Raw genomic sequence first — 18,509 nt, forward strand, 5'->3', positions numbered from 1 at the left:
TTTGATTACATTCGCATTTGATAACGGCTGGTGTCCTAATACCCCTTGCCACACGCCTATTTTACATCTACATAATACCCCGCAAGCCGCCTAAAAGGCGTGTGGCAGGGAGTGCTAGGACACCAGCCGTTTACAGCTTTAAAAAAAAAAAAAATGAAGTGTTCTAACGAATTTAGGACTAGCGTTTATTAAAGTCCTTTATGGTTCGGGGGAAAAACGGATTCCCATATCTATCCGTTCGGAAAAATATCTCTCTTAATTGAGGCGTCTTGAGGGGTAGTATGTAATGCATCGTTTGTGAAACTTAAAAAAAAGACCTTTTTAAAACCTGCCATCTCCTGCACTCACCCGTCGCCTCCTTCTTGGCCGTCTTTCCGGGCGACCCCCGGATGTTGGTGAGCCTCCCGATGAGTCCCCTCCACCCGGTGACCGGGGGCGCCGCTTCGAGCGGCTTCGACTCTGGCCCGCCATCGGCCGCCCCCTCGCCGCTCTCCGCGAAGTCCTCGAGGGGGACGCCGAGGGCGGAGACGTCGTCCGATGGCACCCGGCCAGCCCGGGAGCGCCTGCCCCGCCGCCCCGCGCCCCGCCCGTTGGCCAAGCGGAACATCTTCCTTCGCTCCTCCGTCCTCTCGCGACGGAGCTGGGCCCTGCGACACACGAGAGAGAGAGAGAGAGGGAAAGAGAGAGAGAGATCAGACATCAGGCCCACCATCATCATCACCACTGGCCAACAAACCTAAGATTGTTTTACGCAGTTCTCCACTCAATTATCCTATCAGCTAATCTTTTTACACTTACATATTTCTCCTCTTTCACATCCTTCTTTGCCTGTTCCATATATTTCATTCGAGGTCTTCCTTTTCCGTTATAGCCATCTACTAGTCCCTCAACGATGGCTCACCGTCCACCGAACAAGCGACAAAGCACAGAAACGTGCTCGTATCATCATAGTCCAGTCAGATAACGGTTTTGGAGGTCATTTTACACGGAGCAAGGAATTGCGCAGGTTAGAACCAGTGGCGGATTTAGTGGGGTGGGGGCAGAGGAGTCATGATGCCCCCTCCAAAATTTTATCAAATTTTTTAAAAGTTTATTAGATTAATCGTTTCCTTAGGCTATTTATTTCTTCTCCACTCTTAAGCTTCTTAAATGTCTAAAAATGTTAAACTTCATCGGTTGTTAAGGATAAGAATGAAATTTTAGGCTCCAAAATGCGTAAAAAATGGGTAGTTAAAAAAGTTGTTCACGGAAAAATGCCCCTCTCTTCCCAGGTCATGACCCCAATATTGATTCTTAATCCACCTCTGGTTATAACTGCATTGATTTCTCTTTTCTGAGAGTTTGTATTTTTGTCCATAGCAATAGTTTAAAACGCGAACTGCGCAGGTTAGAACTGCATTAATTTCTCATTATGGCTTGGAATTGCGCGAATGCACGAAAGAAATTAGAATAGGGGCTATTTTTTCATTTCAGGTCCACGCATTCTCGCATGTGTTCTAGTCATTCACAGCTTTACTCGACGCAATTTTGACTGCACCTTCTTACAAACGTCAGATTATGCAAGTACGTGCCCTGTGTAAAACGGTCTTCAGTGGATACACTCACGCAGTCGCAAATTTTTGCACAACGCTAGGGCCGCGTAAAGAATTTTTAAAAGCAAAATCTGTGCTCTAATCAGCCGTGGAGGAAGTTACGTTTAAGCAAAAAAAAGAGCAATGTATAAGGTAAATGATGATTAAAAATTTCTATTGGGTCTTTGAGCTTGAACTTTTGGTCATTGGATAATAAAGAAAAATACCTATAATATTTTTGGCAAGCTATAAAAATTAAACAAATTATTTAGAAAAAAGCTCAAGTTTCACATGCCCGGGAAGATTTTAAATGCTGATTTACTATTCCCGATGTGAAAAGAAAAAAATCGATTTTTTGATTTTTGGCCAGGCTTTTTCGATTTCAGCCCACCGTGAGATATTACACGGCAATCGTATGCCTCGGATCCACTGCAAATAGCCACCAGTTGACGCTCATGTCGCTGTGAGCTCGGAGCCGCACATCGTCGCTGCCAGTGGACGATCAACCGAATTTTTAAATCGACTCATTATCCGTATTCGCAATTGATTAAAAAAATTCGACAGATGGATGGGAAAGATAAATTACGACGAAAAATATTCTCCCCATTCATTTGTTTTCACGTGCGCTTAATAACGTCTTCTCATCCGCTCTTTTAGTATTCAACTGCCAATTAATCTTCTTCGACGTAATTACTAGAAATAGTAATAGTTCTACCTTGAAAACAAATAAATTTGAAAAATTCAAATATTTTCTTGGAAAATCTGAGTTTATCCGTCTAGAAAAAAAATAAAATATTGCAAAGAGAAGCATTTACACCCAGGGTTGATAAAAATCATGATTTTTTTTCAAAAAAATCAGTTTTGTTGATTTTTTAAATTTAAATCAGATTTTATTGATTTAAATGAGATTTTTATGATTCTCCATTCATCAAAAATTCAGTTATTTGCAAAACTAACTATTTGGGCAGCATATTGGAGAATGATCGTTTGCAGAAACAATAAGAGGCAACATACTCTAAACTTAATACAACATTTAGTCAATCAGGGGAGAGAACTATGGAAATGCCAATGGTATCAAATTAAAAATTACACCAGCAAAATATAAAATTGCCATTGGAAGTATCAAATGTACTATATTATGCGGTTCTAAAGCATATGAAGTTTAGAAAATTCTGTAATTGCAACTTTGTATGGTGCCTACGCTTAGAAGTTAAATCAGAAAACAATTTTTTTTCAACGGATACACTAGTATTATAACCAAAGCCATTTTTTTTATTTTCATGTTACATGCATTCATACAGTATCATTTCTATTTAAGAGCCACCATTGTGCTGATAACTGTCGATTCATTGTACTAATTAAGAAATAAAAATCAAAATTATATACTTACAGCTTCCTTTTCTTGACTCTTTAAAAATCATGTACATACCTATAGATCACATTATGATTTAAATCACCTGATTTTTTAAAATAAAAATCAAGTGATTTAAATCGTGATTTAAATCATGATTTAAATCAATGTGATTTAAATTAATCAACCCTGTTTACACCCATTAATCTAATTGAACTATCCTCGTACTCTATAAACAGCCATTCGGGGTTGAATCACGTAGTAAAATTGAAGTAGGTGACATGATTATAAATGATAATGGCACCTTAAGATGATCACTCTGGTTGAACAACTGAGTAGCATAGACTGCATTTTAACCACTATTTATCTGCATTAATGCACGAGAGAATGGATTTTTTAGATTTTCAAACTATTTTTTCCATTTTTAAATTCGAACGCAGTTAATTTCGCCGCCTCCATTATTGAGGGAAAGGCTTATTCAAAACGACCGCGGCCAGTGTTTGCGGTGCACAGGTGACTTTCATTCGATTTGCGTGTGCCCTCAATGCAGACTATCACGCAAATTTCAAGAAAATCCTCCAAGCCCCACCCTGGACTCGAGATATGACCAACTGGATGACCCCTTCATTTTCTCGCAAATGAGCACGCGATTGATGTGAGACCTCTTAAGCACATGCTCATGTTGTTAGTACCTATATTTATCACAATTGTATATGCTTGACATGGTACTGATGGGATTGAAGATTTGTCGCGTATACTTTTATTTTTCCACAATCTTATCACCGCTTGGTATTTTGCGCCGTGCTATATTGGTTATTTTTATCATCAGCACACAAATATCGTATCCGTTCGCTGTGTCGAAGTAAAACATTTAATGACTAATTTGATAATTGCACAAAGTCACATAGGATTACGTATCACACCTGCATTCCTTTATTTTATTTTCAAACTTCCACTATACGAAAGAGATATGTGAAAGCAACAAATGGCCGCCACGTCGCGACGCGTCGCACAGTGGGCGGAAATCGGAAAAAGCCGGACAAAGTTACAAAATGGCTTTTTTTGAGTTATAAACTTGAAACTTCGCAATTATACTCAAAAATGATTGAAATGTATGGATATGCACTTCATTTGACATAGATCTCGCCCGTTACTGAGATACAGAGGCTCAAACGTGAACAAATTTCCATAAAAAAGCCCGTCTTCAACTTTCTCTGAAAATCTTCCAAAGTAAGTAGATGGTGAAGTTATGGATGGATTCTTGCGGAATAAAAAACCACACAATCTGTTGGCATGGGGTTTTTTCTTTGATTTTCCTTAATCTTAAAGAATATCATCGATAAATTGTTACCGTGCAGTTACAAAATGGCGGACACTGTTTTTCGACAAAGTTTTACATTTAGGTAGAGTTTCAAATGGGTTTTCGCCAAAGTCGCGCGGAGTAACTTATATGAGAGCATTCTCTAAAGATTTCTTGAGGTGCTTATGCAGTTATCTTTGAAATAAGTTATCTTTGAAACGAGTAATCTATAAGTCAAAGTAGAACTGAGGGTATAATACACATTTTAAAAACCTAGAAGTTCCCGTGGAAATACCCCGTTAAGACGGTCAACGCTCCGCGGTGTCATAAAACGACCGTTTTCGAAGTAGAATCCTGAGGGTCAGAGATCGGAGAGTGAAGAAGGTATAAGGGTGTCAGCTGGTATCTTTCCGGTAGGTCTTTTTTGTATGAGTCCCAGGAAAACAACTCACTTTTTCGAGGTTTGAACGCTTTTAATAGAAGCATGGTCTTCGATCGTATCCAAAGAAAACGGAATGAGCTTCAATGAAACGTGCACTTACCTCGGCTGAAAAACCTCCAAAGTCTTCACCATAGACCATTTGAGAATCGGTGTCTTGAAGCAAAACATAAAAAACGGTGAATGCTGAGCGTTAAAACCCATAAAGCTTCAATAACCTTACCGCGTCGCGGCTAATCCAACGGCGGAGACTAACCCTGCCGCGCGATCGAAAAATCGATGTAATTTCCGGCGACGCAAACTTATTTCAACGATAACTGCATAAGAACCTCAAGAAATCTTTAGAAAATGCTCTCATATAAGTTACTCCGCGCGATTTTGGCGAAAACCCATTTGAAACTCTACCTAAATGTAAAACTTTGTCAAAAAACAGTGTCCGCCATTTTGTAACTGCACGGTAACAATTTATCGATGATATTCTTTAAGATTAAGGAAAATCAAAGAAAAAACCCCATGCCAACAGATTGTGTGGTTTTTTATTCCGCAAGAATCCATCCATAACTTCACCATCTACTTACTTTGGAAGATTTTCAGAGAAAGTTGAAGACGGGCGTTTTTATGGAAATTTGTTCACGTTTGAGCCTCTGTATCTCAGTAACGGGCGAGATCTATGTTAAATGAAGTGCATATCCATAAATTTAAATCATTTTTGAGTATAATTGCGAAGTTTCAAGATTATAACTCAAAAAAAGCCATTTTGTAATTTTGTCCGGCTTTTTCTGATTTCCGCCCACTGTGCGTCGCCTCGTTTTGATCGGCGAAATCACAGAATTATCTTCAACAGCTCCATCCACTATAGCATTAATTAAAACGAGTCGATTGGGCGCTTGAATTCATCAAGCGGGTAATTAGGGGGGTGGAAACATAGTTGTGTCACATATTTTCGAGTCATGTGCCCATAAGTGGTATAATATTCAAAAATTTCCCCGCCGTTTTTTGAAAGGGTAAGGAACTAAATTTTTCACTGTTAGAAATATTTGTTATTTTCAATGTGATTTTATTTGACGGATAATTGATTCTTTGATCCATTAAGTTAACCATTGACACATAATCGGAATAAGGTTTTAAAAATTTCAAGAGAGTGTTGATTATGTGGTTATTTTTCAACTGTTAAAGTCCATAAGCATTGTGATAAGCCACTCTTGAAAATACAACGCAGATTCTTTAGAAAAATATATAAAGATATTCCACTTGCAAAACGAATGTCCATAATGCAGTTTGTAAAATACTGAATTGTAACGATTCCTCTAATTTCTTTGGTCTTAAAAAATAGTTATTCCAATTTGCAAAAAAGATTTGGCATATTTGCTATCATAATCGTATCGAATTATCAAGTATACTGACACGTGCATTGAAAATACGCAATCCGATTGATTTACCTTCCAATCTTTGATCATCAACACTAAAATTCCTGGTCGACTATGTGCGTGCATGCAAAATCCTATGTTATAACGATTCGATATATTTTAAGAAAAAGCATATTCGATATGCATCAATCGTGAGACTACATGCAAAACATATTACCTTTGGGAATTGTGAGGAATACCAAGATGTACCAAGCACCAAATTTAATTGGTCCAACGGATACACTATTCAACTTGTGCCAATGTTATGTATTTGTTATAATAATCGAATTCATTCTTCGATTATACTGGCATTTGTATTGTTGAATCCGCAATGCTATTGATTTAACTTACAGTCTATGGCTATCTTCCACATAATTATATTGGTCAACTATGTCCTTGGATGTAAAATCCTATATGTTATAGCAATACGATATATTTTAAGAAAAAGTAGATTCGATTAATACCGAACGTGAGACTATACACAAAATATGTTTAATTTGGGCATTGTGAGGAATACCAAGATGTACCCATTTGCCAAATTTCATTGGTCCAACGTATAAACTAATCAAGTTTTGCAAATTTGCGTATTTGATAGAATAATCGAATCGATCTTGCGATTACACTGCCATCTGTACTGTAAAATCCGCAATGCTATTGGTTTAATTTTCAGTCTGTGTATCTACTATACAATACCTGGCCAACTATGCCCTTGGATGTAAAATCCTATATGTTATAGCGGTTCGATATATTTGAAGAAAAAGCATATTCGATATATATCGCACGTTAGACAACATACAAAGCATATTTCTGTTGGGCAGTGTGAGGATTACCAAGATGTGCACATTCGCCAAATTTCATTGGTCCAACGGGTATACTTTTCAAGTTATACCAATTAGTGTATATGCTATAATAATCGAATCGATTTTTCGATCATACTGACATCTGTACGGTAAAGTCCGCAATCCCATTGGTTTAATTTTCAGTCTATGGGTATCTACTATTTAATACCTGGTCAACTATGCCTGTGGATGTAAAATCCTACATGTTATAGCAATTCGATATACTTTAAGAAAAAGTAGATTCGATATATATCGAATGTGAGACTACGTACAGAACGAAATTTCATTGGGCATTGTGAGGAATACCAATATGTACCCATTCACCAAATTTCATTGATCCAACGGTAAATCTATTGAAGTTATGCATATTTACGTTTTTGCTATAATAATCGAATCGATTTTTCGATCATACTTACATCTGTACGGTAAAGTCCGCAATCCTATAGGTTTAAAACCCAGTCTATGGGTATCTACTATTTAATCCTTAGTCAACTATGTCCTTGGATGTAAAATCCTACATGTTATAGCAATTCGATACATTTTAAGAAAAAGTAGATTCGATATATATCGAATGTGAGACTACGTACAAAACAAATTTTCGATGGGCATCGTGAGGAATACCAATATGTACCCAATCACCAAATTTCATTGATCCAACGGTAAATCTATGGAAGTTATGTCCATTTACGTATTTGCTATAATAATCGAATCGATTTTTCGATCATACTGACATCTGCACTGTAAAATCCGCAAGGCTATTGGTTTAAAATCCAGTCAATGGGTATCTACTATTTAATCCCTAGTAAACTATGTCCTTGGATGTAAAATCCTACATGTTATAGCAATTCGATACATTTTAAGAAAAAGTAGATTCGATATATATCGAATGTGAGACTACGTACAAAACAAATTTTCATTGGGCATCGTGAGGAATACCAATATGTACCCAATCACCAATTTTCATTGATCCAACGGTAAATCTATGGAAGTTATGCCCATTTACGTATTTGCTATAATAATCGAATCGATTTTTCGATCATACTGACATCTGTACTGTAAAATCCGCAATGCTATTGGTTTTAAATCCAGTCTATGGGTATCTACTATTTAATCCCTAGTAAACTATGTCCTTGAATGTTAAATCCTACATGTTATAGCAATTCGATATATTTTAAGAAAAAGTAGATTCGATATATATCGAACGTGAGACTGAATACAAAACATACTACCATAGAGTATCGTGAGGAATACCAAGATGTACCTGTTTACCAAGTTTCATTGGTCCAACGTACACACTTATCAAGTTATGCCAATTTGCGTATTTGCTATACTAATCGAATCGTACTTTAGACACTGCTGACATCTGTACTGTAAAATCCGCAATCCTATTGATATCCCTTCTATGGTCACTCCCTTATCCCTGCCTTCTCTAATATCCCCGCTTTCAAAATTTAGCCTATGTTCTTATATTGGTGACGTAGACAGACGGGATGCGTGTATTTCTTACGGGGGCCTAATACAAAAAGATATAAATTCAAATCGATGTATCTTCATTAGGAAACATAATTCATCTAAATAATTTATGTGTGCGCATAATTCATTTTTTTCCCTACATATTGTTAAAATTTTTATTTCCGTAACTATGTAAATAAGCCCAAAAAATGGCTCAATCGAATACAACCTTGTATCGATCATAACTTCGAGTCTTATCAATTGATTCGCTTGATTTAACTTTTGTCGGATGAATGACATTTTCAGTCGTATTTTGTATGACATTCATGTTCAAAACTTGATTAATAAAAAAGTTATTAGCGATTAAAGCGTATCCAAGGAGATTCGTATCGATATAACTCGCACATGAATCGATCGAGCGGAATGGTCATCATTGCAAAGGTTGACCATTTTAATAATATTATTACTCTGAAAATTTCATTCCTCTAGCTTAAACGGTTGCTAAGATATTCAAGATTGCATGCTCCACAAAAAAATGGCGACAATGATTTTTCGCTTGCAGGACATTTTTCGGAATTTAATTATGAATAACCCAAGAGGGATACGGCGAAAGTAAGCTCAAACGTGAGAGTTCGGAGAACCCTCTAACGGTTTTTCTTCGAGATTCCAAATTTTCATATGGCACATGTCTCAACGCCGAAATCCAAGATTGAAAATTCGACCACCTCTACAATGGAAAATCGAAATCGTTTATTCCTCGGAATTGTTTCGACATATGAAAATTCCGAGATAGCCAAAAAATCAACCAAAAAATCTAGTATCTTGCGTTTCAAGGAATTTGTCCTGCGATGATTGCAAGTTGGTCAAAAAAATTCTTTACGTAGTGCCATAAGGAAAGCATGGGGCACTTTCAAAAAATCATAAAAAATACTAAATATTGATTCATCGCATTGACAACCACACCAAAAAATCAACCAAAAAATCTAGTTTATGTCAAGGGAATGTCATGTTCCTCTCATATTTATAAATACATAAAAAAATTGAAAAAGTTTTAGTCCCATAAGGCTCCCATGTTAATTCAAGTCGATATATCTCGAAAACTAATCGACTTTTTCAACTTTTCAGATTTTTCCTCCCGATGAATATTTTTTTACTTTTACGTCCAATATTCCATATACCCACACATATCACAGTTTGGGCTGCTAATTTTGATGAATCACCCAATCAATGAATTACTTTCCAGCTTTAAATAGCGTAATAGCAAGAGATAGTTGCTGGGTGGCCTGGTATTTGCAATACAAGCCGTTGAAGAAAATTTGAAGCAAGATAATGTGTTTTTTTTTACACAAAATCATTCTCAATCGTAAGATTTCGCAGCATCATTTTTCTCTTCTAACTTACGGGTTCCGCTGCGCATCGGTTCAACGCCCAAGCTTTCGTCTTCTTGACAACAGTGACATCATCAAGAGAATTATAGGTTACTCGCTTTGAAATTTGAGGAGACATTTGAATCTTTTCAACCTTTCTCCCTCTGATGCTTGCGTGATTTCCGTCAGGATCAGCTTTCCCATCCTTGTCTATCACCCGGATACAGCATTTTGTTTCCTCGATTCCACTAGGAGAGTTAAGAATAATATTAGATATAATTCCATTTTGAGATTTGGGCCAAATATCCCCTAGCATCACGCGGCATATACCCGTACGTCGATTTTGTCATCACGAACCGCGAAAGCTTCAATCAAGAAATATGAAACCTGTCAGGGGCGGATATAAGGGATAGGTCCATGGGGCCCAGCCGCCCCCCCCTAAACGGAGAAAATTATTTAATATTCATAAATGTAAACATAATACGAGTGAGAGAATACCTAGTGATACAAAGTTAAACCTTTTTAAAGCGATAGTATTTTAAGAGTGAACCAGATATTAATTATTTATTTTTATTTACTTTTTGAATTAAACTACCAAAAACTAATGTGAAACATTTATTTAAAGACCAAAAATGTAATCAAAAATAGTCTATTTGACTATACATATCAATTGTAAATTACGCCGTCACGGCATTCCATACCATCGCGGAGCTGCCGTAGACTACGCGCGGGGCAAAACATCGATTTTTATTTTGCTTGATGCTAACGGTCGTAGTTGATTTTTTGAATGAACACTCTAAAACGTTTATTGTAATTCAACGTAAATATCTCGAGGTAACTCGGTTATCCTTCTTTATAATCGTTCATGAACACAAAATTTCGACGAAAAACAGAGTCCTCCAATTTGTATCGTATCAAAGATAAATATCGCATGACAGCGAAGAAATTAAACTATAAGTAATGCACAATAAATGTGGCACTAAATACATTATATCTTATACACAATTCACTTGCTAATAGATTCACTTTCCAACGTCCGTCGAGCACGGTAATCCTCGTGGCCAGCAGCAAGCTCCGAACTGTGCCGCACGTTCGAAAAATCGATCTTAATTTCGGCGTCGCAGGTGGTCGCAATTCTCCTTCTGGTATCATACTCTATAGGTTGTGTTGTACTCCTATATATAGTGTAAATATCTCGAGGTAATTCGGCGATTCTTTTTTTATAATCCTACACGAACACAAAATTTCGACGAAAAACAGGGTCCGCCATTTTGTATCGTATCGGCCACAAATAATGCAACTTTGTCGTCAAAGTTGCCATGAATTAACAATAATAAACCGCATAATAATAATGTAAATTTTTGTTTCTATTGAATCAATACAGAAGGTGTGGCATTAGTTTTAACATGCTGAATTTCAATCAGGGCTTTTTTTGCGAAATATGTTCAACTTTGAGGCCAAGTAATTTGTTTAAAAAATTACCTATGAAAAACAGTTTGCGTCAAAAAATGAACCAAAGTATTGACAACAACTGTGCAAAGTTTCAATTTCTGCACTCAAAAAAATCGATTTTGAGGTTTTGACCAGCTTTTTTCGATTTCAGCCCACTGTGCGCCGCCGCGATAGGAGCCCGTCGACGCCTCTGGGGTAGGATAGGTTCGGAAGGGATGGGACGGGGAAAAACACCTCAACGCTATAGAAACGAAGAGGGCCCAACTAAATAGCGAAACCAGGCAAAGTCATTAATGTGCCAGCGATTTTAGAGGATTTTCCAATGAGGAAGAAAAATCCATCGATCAAATCGCTAGATTAACCCTGCTAGCGGAACCCTGACTTAATTTGCCGACGAAATTGGATGATAATTCTATAATGAGAAGAATCCATCGATAATTTCGTTGGATAGCGGACAGACAATCAGACATCCTCTTTTATATATTCGATAGCGATATTCGCCACAGAAATCTGCAATGGGGAGGTTTCCTCCATCAAAGAAAACGAAAGGCATTGATTGCGAATCGTTATCCACCATTAGTGTATTCATAATATTCAAATTATTTGGTTTTAGAAATACCGGTTTAGACGAATGGCAATGGTCAATTTTATCCTCATTTGAAAAAGGCCAGATTGGCGCCCATGCGATGCCACTCCACGTGACTTCACAGGGAACTAGTTTATATACGATTAGATAGGAGTTTTACATCGTCTGAGATTACCAATGCATGCATGAGGCACAGAGCTCAGGGAAACATGTCTTAATAATCACCTATTAAAACTGGCTAAGGTCGGAAAGTTTTCTTCGTTTGATAAGGTATTAATAATCCTTATTTAAGCCAAGCGCTACCTGCTAGCAGGGTACTCTGCTACCTGCTAGCATCCTGCGTCTTATCAGCGCTCAAAGCCTCGACCCAAGGTCACCTCACTTGCGGCAGCGGGAAGCAGAACGACGTCACGCGGAGTTTTCCCAGCATTCATACTTAGCCGTCGCGTTTTCGCGCGCTTAAAAATTTTCACTTTTCATTTAATCGCGAAAAATAGATATCGTCATTTGAAAATCTAAAAGCGTGAAATACGCACTCCATGAGTAATAATCTTTCAATTTAGGCAATAAAAAAATGATAGGAAACTACCCTATTGCTCACTCACCTGAGGTCATCGTTGGCTTCCCGGAGAGCGGCCGCTAGCGAAACCAGGTAGGCGACGACGAGCACCAGCAGGACGAGCAGCGGGATGACGAGGGCGGGGGAGGCGACGTAGTCGAGCACGGGCCGCAGCTGGTTGGGCAGTGCGGCCCGCACGGACGAGGTGAAGAGGGAGGCGATGCGGTCGCGGCCCGCGAACGGCCCGCAGTGCCACGAGGGCTCGACCCAGACGAGCGCGTAGCCCACGGGCAGGGCGCACAGGAAGAGCATGGTGAGGAGCAGGGCGAGGTAGAAGTTGTTGGAGCGGGAGGCGCGGAAGACCACGTCGTGCGGCACGTTGCACGTGAGCACGATCCAGGAGCGCACGTACAGCACGATGGCCAACTTGGCGAGGTTCAAAGCGGGCAGGCCGGGCGAGAAGAACATGCCCATCCTGAGAACAAGGAGAGCAGAGCAATGTGCCACTATTATAGTGGGGAAGAGGGGCGCAGCTAGAAATTAAGGGTAGGGGGGTGTTCGGCGCAACTAGACCTGGGGTATGTGGTATACCCGCCAAGATAAGTGGGAGGTGCGGGGGCCCTCCCCCAGAAATTTTTTAGATAAATGGTTCAAAGTGGTGGGGTTTTTGACTTTCTGAGGGATATTTTATTAATCCTTACACTCTTCTGTAAGCATATTAATCAAATGAAGTAAAATGGATTAAAATTAAAAGTTTATTTGATCTCTGGCAGGGGGGTTTATCCCCCAAAACCCCCCCCCCTCGCTGCGCCACTGGTGGGGAATAGTAGATGTGTTGGCTAGATTGTTGGCTTCCCATCCTGTCCCAGATGGCACAGAATCCTTCGTATCTAATTCGTATGCAGATAGTATCCATTGACGAAAAGCGACGAAGCGGTAGTCAATGGATAGTATCTGCATATGAATTAGATACGGAGGATTCTGTGCTATCTGGGGTGGGCTCGGGTTCAAATCCCGGCGGTGATCGAGAATTTTCAGAGACTACAAGATCCCTTAATTATTATTAAAAAATTAATCTCATGAAAATTTTAAATCTATGTTTAACCCTTTTACAGCCACCGGGCCGATAAATCGTCCCTCGCAGGTTGAGCGAAAACTGCCAGGGGCCGATTAATCGGACCGAATTATTTCACTTTTTTTTAATGATTGTGGCCTTTTCAACGGCTGTAATTTAGGTAAACCCCCATAATCTATCTATGGTTATAAGATGTGAATACATCTTAAGAATTGGGAAAAAAATCTAGACAAATTTCATTAAATCAAGTAGCTGAAAATTATTTAAATCTGAAATGTTTCTAATTCCGGAAAAAAAGCCTTTGCAGTCTTCGCACATACCACCTGAAATGGGCTGGCAGTAAAAGGGATAAGTATCAAATGGGGAAAGAAACACTCCAATGGCCGTAACAAGGGACCTCGTCACAGGTATAAACAAAACACTGTGTGGTATGCTGGAACGGGAAAATTCACAGCAGTGACCAACCCCAGCCTCTCAACCGGAAACCCTTCACTAACACACGATCAACAGTGTAGAAACCTTCGCGAGGGTTGTGGGACCTCGCTAAGGCTGCTCACGTTGAAACCAATCACTCGCTTAACTATGAAGGAACCTTCGCGAGGGTTTTGGGGGGCCTCGCTAAGGTTGCTCAAGTTAAGAAACACACACACACACAATCACACAAGCAACACTTACTCCGTGGGTATAAACTCCGGGAGAATATGCTCAAAACTGAGCGATGGAACTGCCACCTGGACGGGAAAAGCGACGGAGTAAGTGTTGCTTGTGTGATTGTGTGTGTTTCTTAACCCGCTTTTCCCGTCCAGGTGGCAGTTCCATCGCTCAGTTTTGAGCATATTCTCCCGGAGTTTATACCCACGGAGTAAGTGTTGCTTGTGTGATTGTGTGTGTGTGTGTTTCTTAACTTGAGCAACCTTAGCGAGGCCCCCCAAAACCCTCGCGAAGGTTCCTTCGTAGTTAAGCGAGTGATTGGTTTCAACGTGAGCAGCCTTAGCGAGGTCCCACAACCCTCGCGAAGGTTTCTACACTGTTGATCGTGTGTTAGTGAAGGGTTTCCGGTTGAGAGGCTGGGGTTGGTCACTGCTGTGAATTTTCCCGTTCCAGCATACCACACAGTGTTTTGTTTATACCTGTGACGAGGTCCCTTGTTACGGCCATGGAGTGTTTCTTTCCCCATTTGACCTTGAGGCCGTAGAGCTAAACTTTTTATCTAGGGATAAGTATGCTTATACCACCCAATAACGAAAAGAAGATTCAGAAGGGATTTTTACGCCTCAAACGAATTAGAAAAGAGTGAATTTATATAAGTAGAGGAACGTATCACGCCGAGGGATCGGGTGTGGTGGCTAGAGTGTTGGCTTCCCACCCCATGGGCTCGGGTTCAAATCCCAGCGGTGGTCGAGAGTTTTCAGAGACTGCAAGATCCCTGCTTGAGTGTTGTCTGGGGGACATTCCAAGCGCAACACTCTGGCCGTCGGATGGGATGATAAGCCTTTGCGCCTTTGGTGCCTTTCGTTTAGAGCAGGCTAATGGTGACGCCGGATTTCTCTCCACCCTACCTTCAGGAATTTCATTCCTGACTATGCCACTGGGGGGGGGGGGGAGGGGTCCAAAACCAGCGGAGGAAATATTTGGATAATAGGGTACTAAATAATGGGTTTTTAACAAATTTTAACACTTTTCATGATCGAAAAAACTTAATTTGTTAAAGAAATATTTTCTAAATTCATGACATTTCAATATTTTGTTTTCTTTTATGAAGGAAAATAGTTGAGTTTTTATATTTCAGGGCCTTTCCCTTGGGCTACAACCTTGTCGCGGTGGAAAGGCTTGCGCGTTCCTATGACCCCTAGAGCTGCACTGGCGGGATTAATTCTAAATTATTCCCGGTAGGGCCACCCATGCCAGATAGGTCGAAGGGTAGGAGCCAGACGAAAGGTAGTCCACGTGATGGTGTCACGTGAAAAACACTGTTGGAATGGAAGTGGGAAACCCTACCAACTATCTCTTCCCTGAAAACATGGAGTACAACCAAATGAGCCTCGGAATCTCATCGCCTGGGACTCGTCCGCAAAGGGCGGGTGTCGGGCACGGCAGCGAGGTCGGCAAGGTCCTCGGGGTCGTCAACATGCGAAATCCTGGCACAGACTTATCATCATCAGCAGCATCAGCAATGAAGAAGGAAGAAAAGAAGACCAAGAAGATGGAGAAGAAGAAGTCGGCTATAAATGTAGGGACGTGGAATGTGAGGACAATGATGAGGGCGGGGAAGTTATAAAATATCAAAAGGGAAATGGATAAAGGGAGAATAGATATCTTAGGATTATGCGAGTTGAGGTGGAGGGATGGGGGGGGGGGGGACTATTGGAGTGATGGGTATAGGGTCATATATAGTGGTGGGGAGGAAAACCAGCGAGGGGTAGCTTTAGTATTAAACGGGAAGATGGGTAAGCATGTGGTAGGCATAGACCAGGTAAGCGATAGGATTCTGGTGGTAGAAATTGAGGCGCGGCCAACCAACCTTGTGGTGGTCCAAGTTTACATGCCCACTAGCAATAATAGGGAGGAAGAAGTAGATGAGGTGTATGAACAGCTCGAGGAAATAATTAGAGACACACCGGGTAAGAATAATCTGGTAGTGATGGGGGACTGGAACGCCTCAGTCGGGGAAGGGAGGGATGGAAACGAAATAGGAGATTTTGGTCTAGGAATACGGAACGACAGGGGAGAGAAAGCAGCGGAATTTTGTAGGAGATAGAAATTATTCATCACAAACACGTGGTTCAATCATCACAAAGGGCGTAGGTACACATGGAAAAGTCCAGGGGATGTGGGGAGATATCAAATAGACTACATTATGGTAAGACAGAGGTTTAGGAATAGTGTGAAAAACTCGCGCAGCTTCCCTGCGGCGGATGCGGATTCGGACCAAAATTTAGTGCTCATGAAATGCAACGTAAGATTCAAAAGACTTATAAGAGTTAGGAAGACGAAGAAATGGAACGTAGAAGCCCTGAAAGGGAGTATGAGTAGAGAATATCAGGAACTAGTGGACATTAGTATGCGGGGCATTGACAGCTCCAAGACTGTTGAGGAAAGATGGGATAGTATTAAAACGGGAATAGTGAAAGCGGCGGAGAAGTCAATTGGTTACGCTGACAGTAGAAGGATAAAGAAGCCGTGGATAACGGAGAACATGATAAGGGGGAGAGGAGGAAGTGGAAGAACGTGGGCACAGAACAGGGCAAAATAATGTATAGACAAATTAATAATCGATTACGGCGTGAAACAAAGAGAGCAAGGGAGGCTTGGTGGAAAAGACAGTGTGAGGAAATGGAAAAGTTCCAGAAGGATGTAGAAGTAGGCGCGTTGTACGCCAAAGTGAAGTCGCTATCGGGCAGCAAAAGAGGACAAGCCATGGCTAAAATTAAGGCTAAAGATGGGAGGATACTAACCGAGCGAGAAGAGGTATAGGGTAGATGGAAGGAATACGTGGAGGACCTGTATGACGGAATGAACAGACCAGAGACATTGACTCTAGAGGAGGAATGTGCAGTGGAGGGGGATAATCTTGGGCCGGAGATATTAGATTCGGAAATAGAGAGAGCACATCGTGATATGAAGGCTAGGAAAGCAGTAGGCGTGGACAATATACCGTGTGAGCTTCTGAAGAATCTAGGGAAGGAAGGTAAGAAAAGGTTTTTCGAACTAGTGCGCAGGATCTATGAGGAGGGATGTTGGCCAGAGGATTTCGTGAAGACGGTTTTAATTCCGCTTCCGAAAAAGAAGAAAGCTCTGGAATGCGGAGATCATAGGACTATCAGCCTAATATCGCATGCGGCGAAAGTGGTGCTGAGAATATTGAACAGACGAATGGAGGCGAGGGAAAACGAGTATTTGGGCGAAGATTAGTTTGGGTTCAGAAAAGGGAAGTCAACTCGTGATGCAATGGCAATAATGAGGTCCCTCGTGGAGAGGAGGCTAGAATATGACCAGGACGTATATGCGTGTTTCGTGGATTTTGAAAAAGCGTTTGATAGGGTGAACTGGGTAAAGCTAATGGATATTCTGAAGAAAATGGGTGTAGATTGGAGGGATAGAAGACTGATTCGTAATTTGTGTATGGCCCAGACTGCGCAAGTGAGGGTAGCGGACGGAGAATCAGGGTGGGCAAGCATTGGCCGAGGTGTGAGGCAAGGCTGTCCTCAATCGCCGCTGCTCTTTAACGTGTACGCTGAAGAGATGGTAAGGGAAGCTTGGGATGAGTTAGAAGCTGGAATAAAAGTGGGAGGAATGATGTTCAAATCAGTGAGATTCGCGGATGATCAGGCGTTGATTAGCCAGTCAGCGAGGGGGCTTCAGGCTCTAGTGGATGCGTTATACAAACGTTGCGAGGAGTATGGGATGAGGATCAACCACAAGAAAACTAAGGTAATGCGGTTTTGTAAAGCATCACGAGCGAGGAATGTGAGACTCAAGATAAAGGTGGGTGGTGAAAAACTTGAGCAGGTTGAGCAATTCAACTATTTAGGCAGTAAGTTAGAGGAAAACGGATACAGTTGTAAGGACATAAGGAAGAGAATCGCATTAGCGAAGGAGGCATTCATGAACAGGAAGGAGCTTCTGAGAGGATCGTTGTGTAAGAGTTTAAAGAAAAGGTTAGTGAAGAGTTCGATCTGGAGTGTAGCTCTCTACGGAGCGGAAACATGGACACTGAGGAAAGAAGACGAGAGAAGATTGGAGGCAGTCGAGATATGGGTATGGAGAAGAATGGAGAGGATGAAATGGACGGAGAGAAAAAGGAACAACGAAGTGCTGAATATGGTTGGTGAGGAGAGGCAGCTTTTAGATGAGATACGGAGGAGACAGAAGGTATGGATGGAGTTAGTGCTTAGCGGTGAGGGGATGTTGAAAATGGTGTTAGAGGGTAGAATGTTAGGGAAACGAGGGAGGGGAAGGAAAAGAATAGGATTTTTAGATAGATTGAAAGGAGTAGGCCTTACAGTGAATTAAAGAAGGCAGTGCTGGAAGGAAAGAGAGGCTCCCAGATCACTGCTTGAATACTCCATGGAAACCTACCTTAATTGGTAGAATACTATAATAATAATAATA

At 40.7% G+C, this 18,509-nt stretch overlaps 1 protein-coding gene across 1 annotated transcript in view; it reads right to left on the minus strand.

The window, feature by feature from the left end:
* Positions 1–18,509, minus strand: part of LOC124159669 (transmembrane channel-like protein) — a 112,959-nt gene that overhangs the window by 2,757 nt on the left and 91,693 nt on the right. Inside the window, exons 17-18 of the mRNA XM_046535576.1 lie at positions 12,369–12,797; positions 349–647 (exon numbers count right to left, since the gene is read on the minus strand). Of these exons, the coding sequence (XP_046391532.1) occupies positions 349–647; positions 12,369–12,797 (728 nt within the window). The remainder of the gene's footprint in view (positions 1–348; positions 648–12,368; positions 12,798–18,509) is intronic.

Source organism: Ischnura elegans, chromosome 5 (genome assembly GCF_921293095.1).
Source record: "Ischnura elegans chromosome 5, ioIscEleg1.1, whole genome shotgun sequence".
Classification (NCBI taxonomy): Eukaryota; Metazoa; Arthropoda; class Insecta; order Odonata; family Coenagrionidae; genus Ischnura; species Ischnura elegans.